This window comes from Haplochromis burtoni, unplaced genomic scaffold (genome assembly GCF_018398535.1).
Source record: "Haplochromis burtoni strain Fernald_Lab_line unplaced genomic scaffold, NCSU_Asbu1 Contig_537, whole genome shotgun sequence".
NCBI lineage: Eukaryota > Metazoa > Chordata > Actinopteri > Cichliformes > Cichlidae > Haplochromis > Haplochromis burtoni.
This window is the reverse complement of record NW_024582898.1, coordinates 223605-244159: the sequence shown is the minus strand read 5'-3', so window position 1 is coordinate 244159 and position 20555 is coordinate 223605. Positions and strand designations below refer to the sequence as shown.

The following is a 20555-nucleotide window of genomic DNA, read 5'->3' as shown; positions in this document are numbered from 1 at the left end:
CAGCAGCAGTGAGTTCATTCGACACCGCCCAGCAACAACATGCAACCCAACAAACTCCTCCAGGGAGGGTCGGGAATATTCCCGCTTGTATCTGCAAACCGTCTGTTTTTCAAGACTGAAGCAAAAGAAACATTTTTTCTCCATGATGTCCATCCACACAACAGCTGGATCCTCACCAAATCTGAGGCCTGTGGGGCTCACAAAACTAAACTCAGCACCCAGAGGACCACTGACACTTTTCAAATGATGCTTTAAACAAAAAAAACTCCCAAAAAGCAAAAGCTTTGTTTCTTTCTGACAGCTCTGATGCATTATGTCAGTGCAGAAACACAGCACACTGGCAGGGTGAAACTCTCTGCTCTTCCTCAACTGGCTGCATACTTCCAAGAGTCAAGGGAGGTGACCTTTTGTTCCCAAATACAAACTCTGAGAACAGGCAGCACACACTCACAGATGTGGACATACAGCATGAGAAACGCGCTGGCATTCAAAAACTAAACCCCACGCAGATGATTTTAAGCCCTGATATACTGCTTGTGCTGTTTGGGAATGATGCCGACGCTCACTGGCTGTTTTAATTATTAGATTAAACCCTTTAGGGCTAGGAAGGAGGAGGAGGGTATTTTTATGGCATTATTGAGGACAATATAATAAACAGGAAGTCAGACGAAGACAAAACTCCCAGGTTACAACACGGCGCCCCATTCATTCCAGTAAAAGCTGCTCCATACCTGCTTTTTCAAACTCAGGACTGAAAAACTCCAAGTTTCCAAGTATCAGGATGTTCCAATTCTGAGATCCTTGGAGCAAATAAAAACAGAGAGCACCTCTCCCTCACAGGATAAAATAAAATAAATGAAAGCCTCTTCTAGATGTTCCAAATGGTTCAAAAGCGAGTATGGATACAGTCGTCCGATGTGGATCAGATATCGGGTGACAGCAAACGACCACAGTGATAGCAGTAAATACTGAAAGTGCAAATGCAAATATTTTTTTTTACATTTTTTCTTTTTATCTATCTTGTAATTGACTGTAGCTTATTACTTAACCAATAAATGCAGGTTCAGAACATTTATATTGTATTATATTATATATTTGTTATATTCATGTAATTATTTATAAAAAAGTTAAGCTGCTTTTTCCATTCAAAACACATAATGACTCAGTCATTTCCTTGCAATGAGGAATGTAGCTTATTACTTATTAATGACGAATTCTGTAAAAATAGGATGTGAACCTCCTTGAGAACAGGAAAAAAGCTGGTGGTTGCCCGGTGATTGTGTTTAAATTTTTCACTACTTTTCAAACAACCCAGAGGATAAAAGAGAAGCGCCCTCAACCCTGAGGTCTTTGTAAGGAGACGGCTCAGGTCACCTGATGTGAGATATAATGATAGATGTTTTTATCTCTATTTAAAGGCGACAAACTGGAGACCTGCAGCTATATCTAAGAATAAGCTTATAACCAGTGGTCAACGTCCACTTATACGTGGACAGGATACTGTCACAAATGGTCAATATTCTTCTGCTCACATTTTTTCTTCACACTTGGACCGAACCACAGTTAAAGTCTGTTCACTGTTAAGTTATAAGACTGTTTGCAGTGGCCTTATCCATGAGGGGAAACTCCCTCCACTTCAGGGCTGCACTCCTCAAACCAGCACCAAATTTTACAGCAGTTCCTGCTCCGACTGCCAGCAGCTGTTACGCCATCAAGCAACAGCAACACAGTCAGAGAGACTCTGCCTGTGGTTTAACGCTTCCCTAATAACGACATTAGTTGCAAAGAGCTGAGGCTGACTGCAACAAACACAGAGTGGAAAAAGAAAGTCACCAAGCCTGGATGACTTTTTAAAAGCAGGTCAAGTTCAGCCTCAGTGACCACTTCTGCTCTGATGGCTTCTTAAACTTGAATTACCTCCTTTATTGCAATAAGGTGAGAATTCAGAACGTGCTGAGTTCGGGCAGTGCAATTCCTCCGAAACTGTGAACAGCTGAAAGCTGATGTGACACCTCTGCGGCTGCGCTGCGGGTAAAACTACTCTTACTACTACTTACTAATAATTTGAGAAATCTCCAATTCGCCTGTCTCATCGATCGTTCGCGGGATATGCCTCAAACTTGATGGGTTTCTGGTCATTTGGATGAAGAGTTCCCATCGTTTTCCTGTTCCCAGTGAGTCCACTACTGTGACTGTGGCTCTACTCTATCTGCAGGGACGGGGCCCACACACCAACACAGCCATGTTTGTTTAAATATCTTTGTGAGGGCATTCATCCACATGAACGCACGTCACTTAGTTTAGCGATACCACATCTAAAAGTGTCCGACATGGCGGTGTTTTGGTCCCACACTGAGGTTTGAAGACCATTGTCTACATCTTAAGGCTTTGTACTGTCCCAGGGTGCAGGGTTGAAATGTGGAATAACAAAATTCAGACTGGTTCTCAAAAAGACAAACAGGCATTTAAAAAAATGTTAGTCTTTGGTTTCCTGTGACAAACAGCTTAAGTCATCCAGTTATGTTTTCACTACACACACATTCAACAAGTGTGACCATACAGCGGTCGTCTTTTCAAACCAGCAACTTCCAATTAACTGCACAGTCAGGGAAAATCTTTAAGTTGGGGCTACACTTACCCGGAACAGGCACTGCACCAGTAGTTAAAAGAAACACACTGTTAATGGGAGGCTGGACGAGTCGTCTCTGTTTATCCACAATTCCACTCTGAGACTTTTCCCCTGACAGCTACAGGACACCATTTCCTCTTATTCTGCTACTGAAAGTCGATAATCAAACTAAAAGCTTTCCTTCGATGCTGATGTGAGTCTTAAAGCCGTTTAATGTTAGTTTTTTTTAACAGATACTGAGGATTTTTGGTTGGGAGATCTTCTTTCTCCTAAAGCTTCGAGTTTGAAAGAACGGGTGTTCGTCAGCCCTAACTGGACTTCTTGAACATGACTCACTGTGTCTGTGTTGTTTGTGCTTTTTGGAGAGTTTTTAATAGAATTATCTGACCAATAATACGACTTTCTGTCTGCTACAAAACATCCGAGATGTGTTAGCGCCAGTGCTGGTGACTGATATTCTTAGCACTAGTTGATAGGTACCTGTCTTCTGTGTGATGCACACGTACAGTCTATGAATGAAGACAAACACCTTTTCCTTCAGATATGGTTATTTCTGTCTCCAAAACATAAATACATAAAATGACAGGAGCCAAAATGCTAACAATAAGACTTCATAATGAAACAACATAAGCCGATTTTTTAAGTAAAACAACCAAATATTCATCATTCTCGTCATTTCAGACGTTCTTTTTTATAGGTACAGACACATTTCCTTTTACTTTCACTCTTGTTGGCCTTTATCAACCTCTTGAACTCTCTAGCAGGTTAAGCGAGTTCAAATCAAATGATCAGGCTGGTGATAATTAGCAGGCCTGTTATTACAGCTGTCCGATGAACTGTATATTAAGTTGAGATTCTGGACGTATCAATATTTTGTTCAATATTTTGAACATTTTTGTGATTCTGACTTTGTAAAATTTTGGCACCTCTGAGCTTTATTTTTCCAGTAATGCACTGGTATCAGATATAATTACATCTACATGAATCACACCGTCACTTCGCTGTTTTACTCAAATGTTTGGTGACATTTAGAAGCTTGAAACAGATCTTTGCAAACGAAAACTAACTTAGAGTCAAATTCTGATGATTTTTTTTCACAGTTTTACAAACTAAATTCTTAATTACAGCATAATGTTAACAGGAATAACAGGACAATATATACTGAAAAAAGAAAAATACCAAAAAGTTCAATTTGGGAAGACATAATCATTTACTTCAGCTTGATTAAGATAGACTTTTACCTGCAGGGCCATAACATTTAAGTATTTTCATAGCCTTTTATTTGTACAAGAATCATTCATTTCTTTTATAATTTGGATTAAAGCAGCAGGAGGTGGGATGCTTTTCCTTGAAGCCAGCACTAAGCGACTGACACAAGGTCGCAAAACTGTGACAGCATGCAGCGGGACATACAAGTCAGGTGGAAAAGAGACGAAGTTAAACCTGCTGCTGCATCTCTGCCAAAGAAGTCTTATCACTCTTCAGAGTGAAGCAGCGCAGGATCAAATTCCTCCGCTTATGTAACTAACAGACCGGTCCAGAGCCAGCAAGCCGACTCACTTCAAAGTCGACTTGTAGCCAGTAAATGTTTTACTGATCCTCGTTTCAGGTTTTATGGCACCAAACTAACCAAAAACACGCCTCTATTTCCGCCTTTACAAATATACTTCAAACGAAAAAAAGCGACCGAAGGGATAAAAATATCAAAGCCTCGGAGCTGAGACTGTTCCCCGAAGCAGATTAACAGATGATCGCGACAGATAGTTTTCTCTGACTGTCTCACTGTTTCAGAAAAAACTAACTGTGTGTGTTCTTATTCAAGAAACACAAACCCTGATCTCACAGCCTGGCTCCGTGTCATCAGTGGGTAAAGAGTTAATAGCGGAAGCGGTTTTCTCACCTTTCCCTCCTCACCGCGCTTAACTTTAAGTCCCCAACTTCACACATCTTGTCCCGAGGTTAGTCCTCACGGCTTCGCCCAGCTGACTGATAGCCGCGGTGAGTGGGAGCGGAGCTACTGCGCATGTCCGCAGCGACAGCCACTTTCACAGTGCATTTTAATCTTCACGTGTTGAATATTTGAGAGTTTTATTTTTTAGAGAGTGTCATAATGTTACTTACTTTCTTTTCGATAATTAATTAGTTATTATTTTACCACAGAGTTACTTTCATTGTCTCTTCTGTTACAGACAATATTTTCTATTATTTCATTATATTTACATTTTAGATCTATTCATTTTAAATATTTTCATCCAGCATTATTTGATTCAGTGACTCGAGCTTATAGAGTGTTGTGCATTTTATATTATTTTTTAATTTAATTTAAGTTGATTTAATTTTTATGCTCTATTTTTAAGATTTATATCTTTTTTCTTTTTAAACAGATACTTTAATAGATCAGTGATCGATTAAGTGACTGATTTATTTCAGGTGAACTCAATATTAAATTAATTTCCACTAACAAGCAGCTGGGTGCCAGGAGGTCATGAAACATGACCTTTTTTCAATCTCTCGTGATTATTACTATTTTCTACTAATAGTTTAAGTCTCACAAAGACACTTTTGTGAATTTTCAGTCTGTTTTTCTTATGTTTCTAACTAAAAACGTTTTTCTACTGATATGAATTGACTGCCTGAATAACAATCAGGCTGTGTATTTCTGACCTGCATCTTCTGAGAGAAAAATAAATAAACATCTCACTTGTCAGCATACTCCACTTCCTGTGAGCTTTTCATGGTTGTGGTGGTTTCCTGTGTACGTGTGACGCCTCGCAGTCTCTCTGTTTGGGGGTCCAGGTGGCTGTGGGCTGTTTCAGCTATAGGATCCATCGGCACATACAGATCCTGGTTCGAAGCAGCCTTGTGGCTCTTAACTGAAGGCTCTCTGGCTGTTTCTAAATCATTCTTGCTCTTTAATGCCTCACTGCTGGTTAAAGATTCCACAGCAGGATCACAGCTGTCAGATTCTGAGGTCAAAGGTGAAGTCCGGCTGGATGTCGGTGTCACTGGCAGTGACCGGGCCAACGTAGAAGCAGGCTGAGGCTTTTCCATATTGTTCACACTAAGGCTTGTCAGAGCACCAAGCAGGGGCGAGTCCCGGACATGCTCTCCCGCCTTCAAATTGCCCTGCCTCTCACTCATCCCTTTCTCCTCCTCCTCTGTCTTGGTCTTCTTCTCCTTTAAGCTCTTCTTCTGCTTGTCATTGCGAGGCACAGTCCCCACATGTGTGTACATCTCACAGGAGCGGGCGTAGGTGGGGCTGTGGAGGCAGGACTCCATGTCGTCCACCGACTGGTTGCCCATCCCTGCAGATTTGTCCCCGGAAAAGCTCCCATCATACTCCAGGGACGCTTTGGTGCTCTTCTTCCCTGTTGAGCGGCGGAAGGAGAGATTGGAGAGGCTCCCGAACAGTTTTAAATCTGGAGAAGAAGAGTTAGTTAAAAAGGAGTTTAATTTTTTTTTTTAAGTGCAAAAACATTAATAAAAGCATTTTTAAATTACGCAGATGGAGAACACAGAAGCCAATGCCTAAGTGCTTTCAGTCTTTCAAATGGCCAACAGGGGGCGACTCCTTTGGTTGCTTAAAGATGTCTGAATGTATAGAAGACTATGAGAAAATTAGCCTCTTCTGATTTAATCTATGACATCAGTATACACTTTGCTGGTGACTTTATGGTCTTAATTGCCCGTTTAAAGTCCTCCATGCACATATTCTCTTCCGTTTGTCCTTATCAGGGACGCAGGGAGACTGGAGCCTATCCCAGCTATCATAGGGCGAGACACAGTATACACCCTGGACAGGTCACCAATCTGACGTAGGGCTAACACAGAGTGACAGACCTGCTTAATAAAATGTGATGTTCATTTTGTAAATGTTAGTCCCATTTAGAGTGAAATAGATGGGTAAGCAGAGTATAGAGTGTACTGTGATTTTGGCTTCCTGGTCAGATCCCTGTATGAGGTCTGGTTTTATTAAAAAAAAAAAAGAAGAAGAAGAAGAAAGAAACACCTGGCAGTGACCTAAAATGCCAGCTGTTACCTCCCTGTTGTGTCGTATACAGATGTTTTCTCAAAGCTGCTGCTGTCTCACATTTCTGTCCAAAGGTTTTGTGCAGCAGGGCTCATTCTCACTCACAGCTTGTCACAAATTGCAATAGCAACAAGCTCTTGGCATCACATTCAAATGCAATAGTCGACCTGTAACCTCATATTTTGAACCAAACCACAGAAACCGAGTAATTAGTAGTGCCTTTATAGGGCCTAAACCATATATATAAACTATATATAAACCTAACCATATATATATAAAGTAAACAACACCTTTTTAGGAACAGTGATAGGCTTGTGTCAGAACCACAGACTTTATATACCCACATGTTTGTTTTATTTTTTACAGATTTGTTACTTGCTAATAGACGTTTACTCAGTAAAATCTTTAGATGACTCATACCGTAACTCATACCAGGCAACATTGTTAGTCAGATTATTCCTGGAATCCTTTTAAAATACTGTGAGACTGTGTTTAAAATTATCTTCAAAATAAGAGCTCAAAAAAGAAAGGACATCATGGTAGCCTCCATCTTTTGTATACAGTCTGTGATTTCAAGCTTGTTTATCAGAATTGTTTTAGAAACATAAACATGCAGTTTTTTTTAAATTGTTTTTTTAGTTCATGACGTCTTTATATTTCTGACTTTAGATCTTTAGTCAGAGAGTTTCTCAACTTTTTTGCTTGCTGAGTGAGTTCAATCAATTTCTTTGTCATCTTTTATCTTTTAAAAAATAGAAAAACAGGAAAACACAACGTGTGTGTTAAAAACTGAAAAACCCCAAATTCATCAAGATTAAACGCGACAAAATGATTTTAATCTGGCTCGTTTTGCAGTGATGCACTGGCTGATCCCTGCACAGGGTCATCTTTTTAATTTGGGTTAGCCCCTTAGTAACATGAACATGCACATTTTAAACACACATTAGCATCAGTGCAGAGCCATTATGTCCCTATTTAGACCTACAGCTGCAAACCAACATGTTTTCTTTGCGTTGGAGGCATTTGAGGAATGTCATCGTACCCTTGTTTCTCTCTTATGAGGTGAAGCTCCCGAACTTTCACCAGTGTTCAAGTGTTTTCCCAAAGGACCAATTAGACTCTGGAGGCACTGACTGTTGTGTATTTAATTGAGCAGCTAAACATGGACTCATGATTTGGAGAGAGATACAAAGATGGGGTTGATGGAGGGTGGATGTTATCTTTTACACTTGAGCCAGCATGTGTCACTTCCACATTGTTCTTAATCGATTTCCATGACCATAAAAATGAGAAAATGTTTATTGCCTGTCATATTTTAGAGTAAATCCCACTCAGTGGAGTTAAGTTAAACACTGTAGTACTAAACAATCAACTTAAAAACCTCCTTTCTTTCCAATAAACAGATATGGGCATTTCCCTTTGTGTCATTTATTCCTTATATGCTGTTGAGTTTTGTTAAGTTTATGGTCAGTTTTGCTTCCTGTTTTTACTTAATTCATCCCCTTCTCTGTGTTTTTTAGTGCTGTCTCATCTCAGAGAGAAGTGAACATTTGTCCTAGATATGGCCCACATCTGTGGTTTTCTATGAACCACACTGAACCTTGAGCCAGAGGTCAGATCAGTTGTGACATCTGGGGCACATCTGGCCCACATAGTACTTTCTATAACCCATGCCTGACCTGCTTTATGCCCACAGAGCACCTGATGGAGCCATAACTGAACCGTATGTACCAAAAGTAGCCCAGACCAGGCCCGACTGTGCGTGCCTGCTACCTGGACTGACATGCACTTCCTGTTTTATTTTGGTAGCAACTGTATTCACTTGGTTGTAGAAACATTCAAAAATCCCAAAGAACTTGTTAGGCGTTGAGTTCATTCTGTTTTTAAAATGGTTTCGCTTTCTTTGAGATACAATTACTTTGAGGAACTGAGGAAAAATGATCTACTGTTCACTCTAATCAGATTTATGTATATAGTGCCAAATTATAACAGCAGACAAGCAGATTTTACAGAATTTGCAGCTACGTCCTTTGCCAATTTCTGTTAAGGAAAATAATGCCACGATGTGCCAAAATTAATGTTTTTCTGCAGCAAACAGATTCACTTCAGCATTTATGATCCTTGGCTATTTCTGTAAATGTCAAAGGACAACGTGACACTTAAAGCAACAACGTGACTCTAAAATTTGAACTTTTTAAAACTACTCAACTGAGCTCCATTGGAGGTTTTTGTTGTCCCGAAGCCTGAAGCTGATTTGTTTTCACAGAGTGAATAAATGTCCTCAGGCTGCCTCAAAGAAATCAGTTTTTATAAGACAGCTACCAAGTCAAGCAGCAGAAGAAGAGATGCACAGAGGCCTGTTGTCCTGTCAGCAGGAATTCACTGTCTTTTCTTAGCTCAGCTCTGTGCGCTCAGCCGGGCCGCTGTCCCTTCAAACAGCACAAAGGCACGTCTATGCTTCGTTAACAATGGAGCAAAAAGATGTTTGTAAGTGGAACAGTGGACAAAGCAACAGCGGACACGCTGGAACGAGCGCCAATAGAGCACATTCATTTATGGGCTTGCACAAACAAACTTACATCAGCCTCTTTTACCAGACTCGTCTAATACCACTGTCTCTGTGCTTCTACTACTACTTTTCTACTTCAGCTCTACTAAGAGTTAATATATAGTATTATTATTCATGTCTTATGTACCATACATACAAGACATTTTCAAATATATTTGCTTTAGATTACTTCCTCCGCTTACAGTTCCATATTATAATATTTATAAATGTAACCTGTGATAAGTTACACTAAGGTTTTGGGGGGATTTTTAATGCTCAGTATATTTGTGATTGATATCAACAGATGTTAAACAATATGTATTTTATCATTTCATGGTGTGGGTCGCAATGTCGCATCACAGGAAGAGGTTCCTGTTTCAGGGCACTTCTTTAGTGTCATGTGTTCTCTCCTGATGCTCCAGCTTCCTGCCGCAGCCCAAAGACATGTTGTGTTGAATGGTGATTCTGAAATAATCTAAGGTATGAATGAGTTCCGATTCAGTTCAGATAATGGATGGTTTTCATTTTGTCTCCAGCAGACTTAGAGACGGTAAGTAAGGATTGTGCCCGATCTAAAAGTGGCCACCTGAGCTCATTTTATTTATATGCTTTTACATATAACCACTAGAGATTGCTTAATTTTAAAAATGCTTCTACACTGAAAAAGTGTTGCATTGCACTCCACTGTAGCAACAGAAAATTGGGATTTCTGGGTTAACACTGTTTATTTCACTGTACCTAAAATTAAAAATAACTTACCATGAAAATAATCAACACAAACAATTTGTCAAATGTGAGAATCTGTACTTCAAGTAAAAGGTTTATATTAAATTACAGTCTGAGTACAACTAATAAACTTAGCTGTAACAAAATAGGGTAATTATTAAAGTTGGTTCAAAGTAACATTTCTTGTTACATTTCTTGTCGTGTGTTACGCTAAAGTCACACCAAGAAAAACTGTGGTGGAAGACGGCGGTCTGACTAAAATTACTGTAACTTTGTGCAATGAACAAGTTCCCTACTCGCTTTTGAAATGGTTGCTTCGAAGGACTGCAATCACTCACTTCAGTCTCACTTTGGTGCATCAAAACTGAGTTAGTCTGCTCTTATTTTTTAGATTGAAAGTTAGCAATTGCATGAAATCACTTTGTGAAAATGTGGCAAGTAAGTATGATAAATCAGTGAAGATCACATATCTGTTGCCATCCACATACACAGAAACCTACTTTCATAATCCAGCCAGAAGCTCAAAGATCTGGGAATATAACATGAATACAACCAGCTGAATAAAAGGAGAACCTCCGACTGCAAAGACGCAAACTGGGTGCTGAGTAAGATTGACTGCCATGCGTAGGCAATCTGTTTGCATTTACAAATAAAAAGGTAGTTATTAGAAAGTCAGTCAGAGAGTGACTGTGTCAGTCTGAGTCTGCTAGGACAGCGCGCAGGTTGTCTTTAAGAGACCAGACTCAAAACCAAATTTAAGACGCTGCTTTTGTCATTTGGCTGCTCTGATATTCCAATCAGATTAAAAACATAATTTGAAAACATACAATAAACAATATCTGGTTGCAAATTTAATAAATTGTTTCAAATTCTTTTGGCTTTTATTATAAAGCATATTTCAGAAGTCTGCAAGTTGCAGTTGGAGTTTTAATATAAGTGAGCTGTTTAAAGTTTCCTTAATCAGGGGCGTGAACACAGCTGCAGCCTGTAGTTGTCTAATAAATGATGAATCCCTCTTCAGCACTGAGGCTTGCTGTGAAGTCCAATCTGTCCTCACTAGTTATCTGTTGCCAGTGCAAATATCCTTTCTATGGAAGCAGCTTGCCAATCAGGCCAGTGAGCTTCAGCTGACAGCTTTACCTTTGCATGTAACAGTTACGTCGGGTTTTGGAAAAATAAGATGGCAACAGCAATTTACCAACAGTCAAACATATGAAAAAGGTTTGCAAGCGACAGACAAAAAAGCAAAGAAAGTGAACTGAACACAAGTGAACATCAAAAATGGCAGAACTATTAAAGACAGCAACAGAATTTACTGTAGCTAAAAGAATAAACAGAAGACCACAGCAGAGGGGGAGGTGTTTGAACTATCAATTACAGTAAAATGTGCAGCGCCAGCCGCAGTGATAAGAGTAAGCAGAAGTGGCAAGGCAGCAGTAAAAATATTTTTGTGTCAGGAAGTCTGACTGAGATCAAGATCTGCTTTGCAAAAACAACACTGATAACTACTTTAATACACAAATTCTCACCCGATTGCATTTAGTGAAAAACAGCCGTCACACACAAATTAAACATGGAGAGTGGTTTTATATCTGCTGTCCAGTTTCTGCAGCTTCCATTGCAGATACACAGTCACTGGACTTTTCTACAACACAGTTTAGAACATTTAATGGTAATTTATCACCTGTGTGTAAAACGTTTTTAAAAATTAATGTCTTCAAATGCCTTATTAGGCTTACTTCCTACTTCTAAGCTGGACTGCTGTAATTATTATCAGGATGTCCTAAAAACCCTCAAAGTTGCTCCAGAATGCTGCAGCCAGAGTTCTGACAGGGACTAGAAAGAGAGCATATTTCTCATGTATTCTCATCAATCCAGAATTGAAGTTAAAATCCTGCTCCTCACATGCAAGATTGTGAATAGTCAGGCTCCATTTTATCTCAAAAACCTCATCGTACCATATCACCCTATTAGAGCACTTCGCTCTCAGACTGCAGGCTTACTATTTGAAAATAGAATGAGAGGGAGAGGCTTCAGTTTTCAGGCCTCTTCTGTAGAACCAGCTCCCAGCTTGGAATCAGGAGACAGACACATCTCTACTTGTAAGATCAGACTTTCTTTTGTGCTAAAGCGTACAGTTTACTGCTGGATCAGGTGACCCTGAATCCTCCCTTAGTTATGCTGCAATAATTCTAGGCTGCTGGGGGATTCCCATAATGCATTTCTTTTTCACTGACTATGTGTTAATAGACCTCTCTGCATTTAATTATTACTTGTTATTAATCTCTGACTCTCTTCCACAGCATGTCTTTTGCCCTGTCTTCCTCATCTCACCCCAACTGTTAGCGGCAGATGGCCCCGCCCCTCCCTGAGCCTGGTCCTGCTGGATGTTTCTTCATGTTAAAAGGGAGTTTTTCCTTCCCACTGTCGCCAAAGGTCTTGCTCATAATGTTGCTGGGTATTTCTCTGTTTTATCATATGGTCCTCATCTTACCATACAAACCACATTGAAGCAACTGTTGTTGTGATTTGGAGTTATATAAATAAAGTTGAACTGAATTGAACTGACATCCTCCCATGAACCTGATAAGGATAAGCGGAAGAGAATGGACGGATGGATGATCAAGATCCCAAATATCTATTTACAACATGTCACATGAAATTTGTAGATTTCTCTCAGAAAAAGCTGCGTGCCCGGCAGAGAGACACAGGCTAGTTTGATGCCACAACTTTTGTACTGTTACTTAGAAGGATTACGCCTTTCACCTAAATTTAAACGTCCTTGTTAGTGGATCTGCAGTGTTGTAAGATGACTGATAAGTCATCCAACAAAAATATTGGAAAATGACTGTTTCAATCCTGAAACTGAAGTTTTATAGAACATTATAGAACATAAGCACAACTTTAATTCATGTCATGCCCAACCAGTTTTATCTTGTGACCTTTGGACGATCTAAACTTTAGAAAAAAATATTGCTGGATTTCAGAGCAAAGATTTTTTTTTTTTACAGTGTATGCTTTGTGTGAATTCTGCTGTCACTACCTTTTCTTTTTAGTATTTTACACCAAAATATAAAACTTTAAACAGTTTTTAAAATCAGCCTAAAATCAGAGAAAGTTCAGTCCACCATCAGGTGTTTCTCTCACTGACGGATTTGATTTACTTTTGCTGGATCCTTTAGGGCGACAGATGACAAATACTTTTCCAAATAATTCCCCATCAGAAAAAAAACATAACTTACTCAGTTTCCGTTTGCTCATGGCTCACTGGTGGAGTGTGTGGGCTTCCTAATAACATGTAAAGCACTCTTTAAAAGTGTCCTCCACGTCTTTCCAGCACCATGCTCTTTACTCAACAGAATGAATCTACTTCCTGTCTTGTAAACGCAGCGGAAGCTGGGGGTAAAATTTCAAGTTTTCGCTGTGCTGTCTTGTAGCAATCAGATGACAAGTCCTATCGTCACTTTACACTGGAAGTGAGAGGTGCAACAGCAAATTACTGTTTTCTCACTAAGTCACTACCCAACCAACAAACCAACAAACAGGAAATCTCATTGTGGTTTCTACAAGAAAATTATATATTTTTACTTTAAATATAATTTAAATTCAGACACTAGTAGATACACAATGGTAGCTGGAAACTCTTTTTTTGGCATCTCTATAATCTATACACAAGAAACATTAGCAGCAGTTATGAATTTAAAGATATATTCAAGACGTGTGGACTGTTTACCAATAAATCATCTCTTGTCTGTTGTTGCCTTTTAGCAAACTGTATAATGTTTGATTATGTATGTATGCCATAATCAAACACGTGAAGATGTTTACAGTATCCATCGGTATCTAGTGTGTGTGTGTTTTAATATACTTATTTTTATTTTATTGCTTTTCTTCTTTCATCACATCTGCATCATAAGCTTTATCCATACATTCAGATTTTTGATCAAAAGTAGAAAAAAGAGACGCTGATGATCAATAAAATAATGCATCCTTTAAGTAACGCAGTCCTGCTTGTGTTTAGCATGTTTCTGCTGTACACCATACCAAGACAAAGCCTAAAAAGTCTAATTTAAACCAATTTTTAAAAAGTATTTTAAAAGCAAACACTGCCATTTAAATAGTTTCACTTCCTGTTTCAGTTCTTAAAATCACTGGGTGGCGTCCAAACTCCCCTGAAACACCCTGCATGTTAAACATTTCTAAAAGGAGTGATTCAAAATCCTTTTCTGGCATGACCCAACTGCAGAAGAAAAAAAAATCTTATCTTATCCCCATTTTTAAAACATTTTAAACCCCCCCCCCCAAATTTTTTTTGGGGGGGGGGGGGTTCCCACAAATTATGTCATTCGTGGTTCTGTGCCCCACTATGGGGCCCGTGCTGCAGTTTGAGAACCAATGTGACAGAATTAAAGAATAAAAAAACGTGAAGTTTGACTATAAAAATATACGTCGCCATCCATCATCCATTCACTTCTGCTTATCCTTTTCAGGGTTGCGGGGGGCACTGGAGCCTATCCCAGCTGTCTGGGGTATATATATATATATATATATATATATATATATATAATATAATTGAAATTAACATGATTACTTTATATTCAAATGTATTTAAATAAAAGCTACAATTATAGACAAGTGTAGTGCATAAAATATTACAGAATATTAAAGAACGCAAGTGTTGCTGTCTGCTCGTATTCTCATTGCTTTTTTCAAGCTGTTATAGCACAGAACATGTTCCTCTTTAACAGACACGAATCGTAGGAAAGGAAAACATGTACGCGCAGCACGCGGACTTTCATCTGTTTACAGGCTCAGTAGGTGGAGGCACAGAGCTGTCAGCATCTTGCAACATTTCCTGGCAACATTTCCTGGTGAAGCAAAATCCCAACACCAACTGAAAGGATTTTACATTCATCTGCACCTTTGTAACTTTTTTTAGCCACTTCCACTCAGTGACGTTCAAAACTCTGTGACCATATCAGACATCAGTCCTCCTTTCATGCAAAGCTGAAGACTAGTCAGAAAGTCAGAGGCGGCAGGAGCACAAGATTTTCTGAAATGATGAAATATTTCGGATTCCGCTTTATTTCCAGGTCAGCAATCAGACTGAAGCAGATGTCATCAGTTATGTTAATACCAGCATTCAGATGATTCTCAGATGGTTTTCATTTTAATTAGCCTCAAGCTTCCCGCACTAAGCAACAATGGGATTTAGTTTTATTCTTTATTTGTCAAGGACCACTACTGTGGCCATGACTGGTTTCTTCGAAACAAAATCTAAATGAAAAAGGAGACTCTTTAAAGGCGGAGCTTCTGTTGGGAACTTTACTGTAAGCGGCTGATGTGACAGCTGTTTATGTATTCTGAGAAAAAACTGCAACTCGTTTCCATAGTAGCAGTTTTACAAAGTATCCTGAACTGTTGAGATGAGGTGAAACAGTCTAAAGTCCAGTTTTTATTCTGACAAAGAAGGGACTCGGAGTCAACTCATAGCTGGACTGAAGGATTCTAAGGAGGTACGCAGCTGGATCAGCTGGGCCCAAAGCACCTGATGTGAGCACAGCATCAGAAGATCAATGCATCACACTTGGTTCAAATAAAAAACAGAACAGAAAATTCTTTTAAAATGCATAGAAGGCTTTGTAGTAATGCTCTCAGAGGACAAGCAGTGTCTCTAAACCATTTCTTGGAAGGAGACACAAGGAAAACCCCTCAGGCTGCAGGACTCAGAGAAACCAGTTAAAAATCCCCACTGAATAATTCCAGTTAGAGATTAGTGGCAATAGAAAGGTGACTGTGAGGCGACAAACACAAAGGAAAATGAAAAAGAATGCACAATAAGACTTTTCATTACATTTAACAAATTTCAGTTTTCATTATGGACATCTGCCTGTTTACAGATGTCTCTACAACCAACCTTATTTATTCAGTGATACATGGCACGAAAGAGGAAAGACACTTCAAATTCTGAGGAACAGTAAATCAAATATATACTCTGCTCAAAAAAATTAAAGGCACGCTTTGAAAGCCCTTCAGATCTAATGGGGACAAACAGCATTCTGGATGTCTGTACTGATATGGACAGCGTGATGTGTTCAGAATAAACCTACAGAGAGTTGAATTCAAAGACGCCCTGAAAATCAAAGTGAAAAAATAATGCAGCGGGCTAGTCCATTTTGGCAAAATCTCAGTAGTTTGCACGGCCCCACATGCTTGTATGCATGCCTAACAGCGTTGGGGAATGTTCCCTATGAGACCACGGATTGTTTCTTTGGGGAGCTCCCCTCAAATCTGGACCAGGACATCACTGAGCTCCTGGGCAGTCTGAGGCGCAAGCTGGCAGCCACCCGTGGACGAAGCATAATGTCCCAGAGATGTCCTATTGGTTTCAGGTTAGGCGAGCGTTATGGGTCAGTCAGTGGTATCAATTTCGCCTGTAGAGATCTGTGCATCCCTCCATGGATATGTTGCCCCAGACAATCATTGGACCACCACCGTTTGACATCGGTGGTATAGCTTTGAAATCGGTGGTGATTGGCCCGTAACACTCGCCTAACCTGAATCCGAGTTAGACTAATGAAGGTTATCTCTCTCATCATGTCAAATGATGTCACAGGTAACACAATGTTCTCCCCACCCTCTTCTGACCTTTTCACGTCTGTCGCATGTGGTCAGGGTCAACCTGCTCTCCTCTGTGAAAAGTACAAGGTGCCAGTGGTGGACCTGCCAGTTCTGATAAGCTCTGGCATAGCCAATCTGGCTCCATAGAACCAGGAAGTAATCACAGGTCCCACTAAAGGACATTCAGTTCTCAGGCCACTTTCACAAAGTCTGTTTCTGACTGTTAGATCAGACATATTCACACCAGTGTCCTGCTGGAGGTCATTATTGTAACTCTGGCAGTGTTCATCCTGTTCCTGCTTGCTTGAAGAAGCAGATACCGGTCCTGCTAATGGGTTAAGGACCTTCTACAGCCCTGTCCAGCTCTCTTACATTAACAAACTGTCTCCTGGAATCTCGCATGCTCTTAAACCTGTGCTGGGACATACAGCAGACCTTCTGGTAATGGCATGTGTTGATGTGCCATCATGGAGGAGGTGAGCTACCTGTGCACCTCTGTAGGGTCCAGGTCTCAACAGCCCAATGCAAAACTATTGAAAAAGAGTCAAAAAAAAAAGAAGAGCAGGGAAAAATGTCAGCAGCTGTCACCAACAAAACCATTGCTGCTTCAGGGGTTGTCTCATTGTTGCCCCTCCACCGAACCTGCTGTTAATTCCATAAACACCAAAGCAACTGAAACTAATTAACTTCTGTACTAATTAACAGACCAGATCAGTGTCCCAGAAGTTTAAATGTCTTGATATATACTCTGTTTAAAAAATGGTATTTTAATTGTTTTGAGCAGTGTACATTAAAGCGTATATTTTAATGTCCATCCATTTGTCTTTGCTTATCCTTTTCAGGGTTGCAGTGGAGTCTATCTCAGCTGTCTTAGAGTGGGAGGCAGGGTACACCCTGGACAGGTCACCAATGTGTCGCAACTATGGGCAATTTAGAGTTTCCAAATAGCCTATCCCCACTAACTGCATGTCTTTGGACTGTGGGAGGAAGCTGGCGGGAACCACACAAACACGGGGAGAACATGCAAACTCCACACAGAAAGCCCCTGGCCTGATGGTGGAATTGAACTCAGGACATTCTTGCTTGCTGTGAAATTGTTCTTGCACCGCGCTGCGCATAATTTAATGTGTTTTTTTTTTTTAAAAATGTCTAACTTTACCTTGTAGAATTACAGATTTCCCGCTAAAAGAAAAGTCCAGGTCAGAGTAGAACTCAAAAGCTCAAGTGATTGATAGTTTGAGAGACTGCCCATCAGAAAATGAGCACCTACTAAAAAATATTTCACTAATTTCTGGTTTCAGGTAGGAACTTTAATCTTAGAACTGACCGACAAACACGTCATGAAAACCAACCAACAAACCATCGGATGTTTTAAGCGCCATTTCTGGTTTCAGTGACTCATAATTTCTAAAGTTTGATAACATGTATCCTGAAAGCATTTTGGCTGAAGACCAGTGATATCAAAACTTCTTTTAATCATTTAGTTCTGTTCTACATTTACACACTGCTGGTGACACAGACTGAGGTTTGTGACATTTTCGATGAATAAAAGCTCGTTTCACACACAGACTGGTCTGTTACTGGGCCTGAACTGTGTTTTGTTCTGTCCCAGCTGCCAGCTGTGACTTTCTGTCTGCTGCATACAACAGCTGTTATGTCATCTAAACATTGAGTAAACACAGACAAACAAAGGCTGTACCAAGGAAGACATGTTACTGTGTGAAAACAGCAAATCAGAGTGCTCTCACAGCTGAAATGCAGCAAAACAATGACTGCCACCGTGCAGGTACAGCAGGAAGAGACTAAGTAGGGCAGTAGGTCGTTTCTGTATGAGACAACTTCCTGAGCAACAAACACTTCAACGTGCAGATTTTCATGTGTGAAAAAAACCCATCCATTCACAGCAAAGACATCCACCTCAACATTTTTCTGCTATCACGCCCACTATTTCATCCAAAAACTTTCTTGAACTTGCAAACGAGCCAAACTTGCCCAAGCTGTGATTGTGTTAGAGGTGAGTGATAGAGGATTTAGATATTTATTTATTTATTTATTTAGATATTTAGAACATTTGCATAATTTTCTATAGTGAGACACTATTTTATTTTGCTTTTGTGGCTCTTTTTCTACAATAAATATATTGTAAGTAAATCCATCTTTCTTTCTAGGATATCCTAGGTTAGAGGTGAGTGTTAGAGGATAGAGATACTTTTCACCCCAAAAAGCCTAAATATGTAGTTTATTGTTGATTGACTGCTGCTGTGGCGTTCGTGTTCTTCATGTTTCTGGTCTTGGCCACTAGGTAGCAGCATAGCTCCTCAAACAGAAGGCGAGCTGGAACTCGAGGTCACTGGTGACTGTTTACATGTCTGTATGAGCAGCAGCACGTACTTCACAATTCTAACAGAAGCTCTTATTATAAGGAAGGAAGCGATTTAGTTTCTGAGTATTGATAAGAGTCTTTCTGTTTAATTTGTGCTCTTGTGCAGTTTGTCCAATTCTAAGAGTTTTCATCTTGAATTTCAGGGTCTCTAAACTTCACTGAAGTACAGTCACACCCGTTACTGCCGTTTAGGATCCTAATTGAGTAAGACCAGAAGAATTCACTTCAAATATATCTGAAGCGTTGGCTTTTTTTTCCTCTGATGGTCCTTTCACAAATCTTTGTCATCCAAGAGAATCACTTGCTCAAACAAATTCTTGTAAATTTTAAAAAATGTTCTCAAGAGAACTTTGAACTGGCTTACAGCTTAGAAAATGACTACAAGGACACTCACAGGAAACTTTCATGACTCTTCAAACTTCTTCAATTTCAAAGAGAAACTCCTCAGACCTCTCACGTCTACAAGTTATTTTATTTTAAATATCCCGCACCGTTTGCTGTTTACACCACTGCACATACCAAACACAAAGAGCTATTTTGGTTTATTTTACAGAGCCAACAAACAGATCAGTAAGTATTTTGTTTTATTGATCTTTTATTTATTTGGACTTATTATTGCCATTATATTTACAGCATTGTGATGGACCGAGCAGCGAAGGAAACTCAGGCACAGGTTAAAGTCCAAAAAAAGTTTGTTTTTTTTTATTTAACCCAAAAACATAGTTGGTTAAATCATATAAAAGAAATCTAAATCTTGGGTCCATAAAAGATGCCAAAATAACAGAACTCCACTCGAAGTTGCCAACAAACAATACTGGTAACTCAAACAAACTGAGCTAATTAAGTGAGACAAAGGAAAAACTTAAATAGTGGCTGATCAGCCCACAAAAACACAACACACGAAACCTAACTGAAACTAACGTAACGAACTCCAATCCCCCCCATGATCCCGAGTTATGGAATGAGCCAATTTGCTGCTCTCCATATAGGCTTGCTCCGCCCCTTTTCCACCCCTTGGCTCCTCAATCAAGGGACTGCAGCAGCTGCAACTGAGGTAACTCCGAAAACAAAGAGATTAAATCATACATAACAGTGTAAACTAAAATGTGCGCACTTATTTTAGAGTACAGTGTTATGTATGTGAATTAATTCTAAACCAAAACCAGTTATTCATTGTCCCGTAAATTAATTCCTAAAGAAAGACAAACGTCAAAGCAGTGTTTTGTATAAGCCTCAACACTGATATTACCACTGTGTGGCTGTAACTGCAGCCACACAGTGGTAATATCAGCAGCATGTTTTTATCCAGTGAGACATTTTGCTTCACTTTTAGATTATTTAGATCATTTACATAATTTTCTATAATGAACCACTTTTATTTTACAGTGTTTTTGTGGCTCTTTTTCTACAATAAATATACTGTAAGTAAATCCATCTAACTGCAGTCGATTAATTACCCAGGATAATATTTGAAAAGTGAAAAAATACTAAATTGATATCTCTCTTTAAATCTTGAGCTCTGTTGGTTTCTCTGAGCTTTCTGAAAGCACGTTGCACTCTTTGGGGATCTTGAATGCTCTGTTTTGCTGGTTTCATGGTTAAAGGATATGGGGGGGGG

The 20555-nt window shown here is 39.5% G+C and overlaps 1 protein-coding gene across 1 annotated transcript in view; it reads right to left on the bottom strand.

The window, feature by feature from the left end:
• The window catches only part of sh2d3cb (SH2 domain containing 3Cb), a gene marked incomplete in the record, with an annotated part of 45227 nt that extends 31916 nt beyond the window's left edge, over nucleotides 1–13311 (bottom strand). Inside the window, 2 exon segments of the mRNA XM_042214240.1 lie at nucleotides 5331–6048; nucleotides 13176–13311. Of these exon segments, the coding sequence (XP_042070174.1) occupies nucleotides 5331–6048; nucleotides 13176–13194 (737 nt within the window).
• Nucleotides 13312–20555: the final 7244 nt, after the last annotated feature.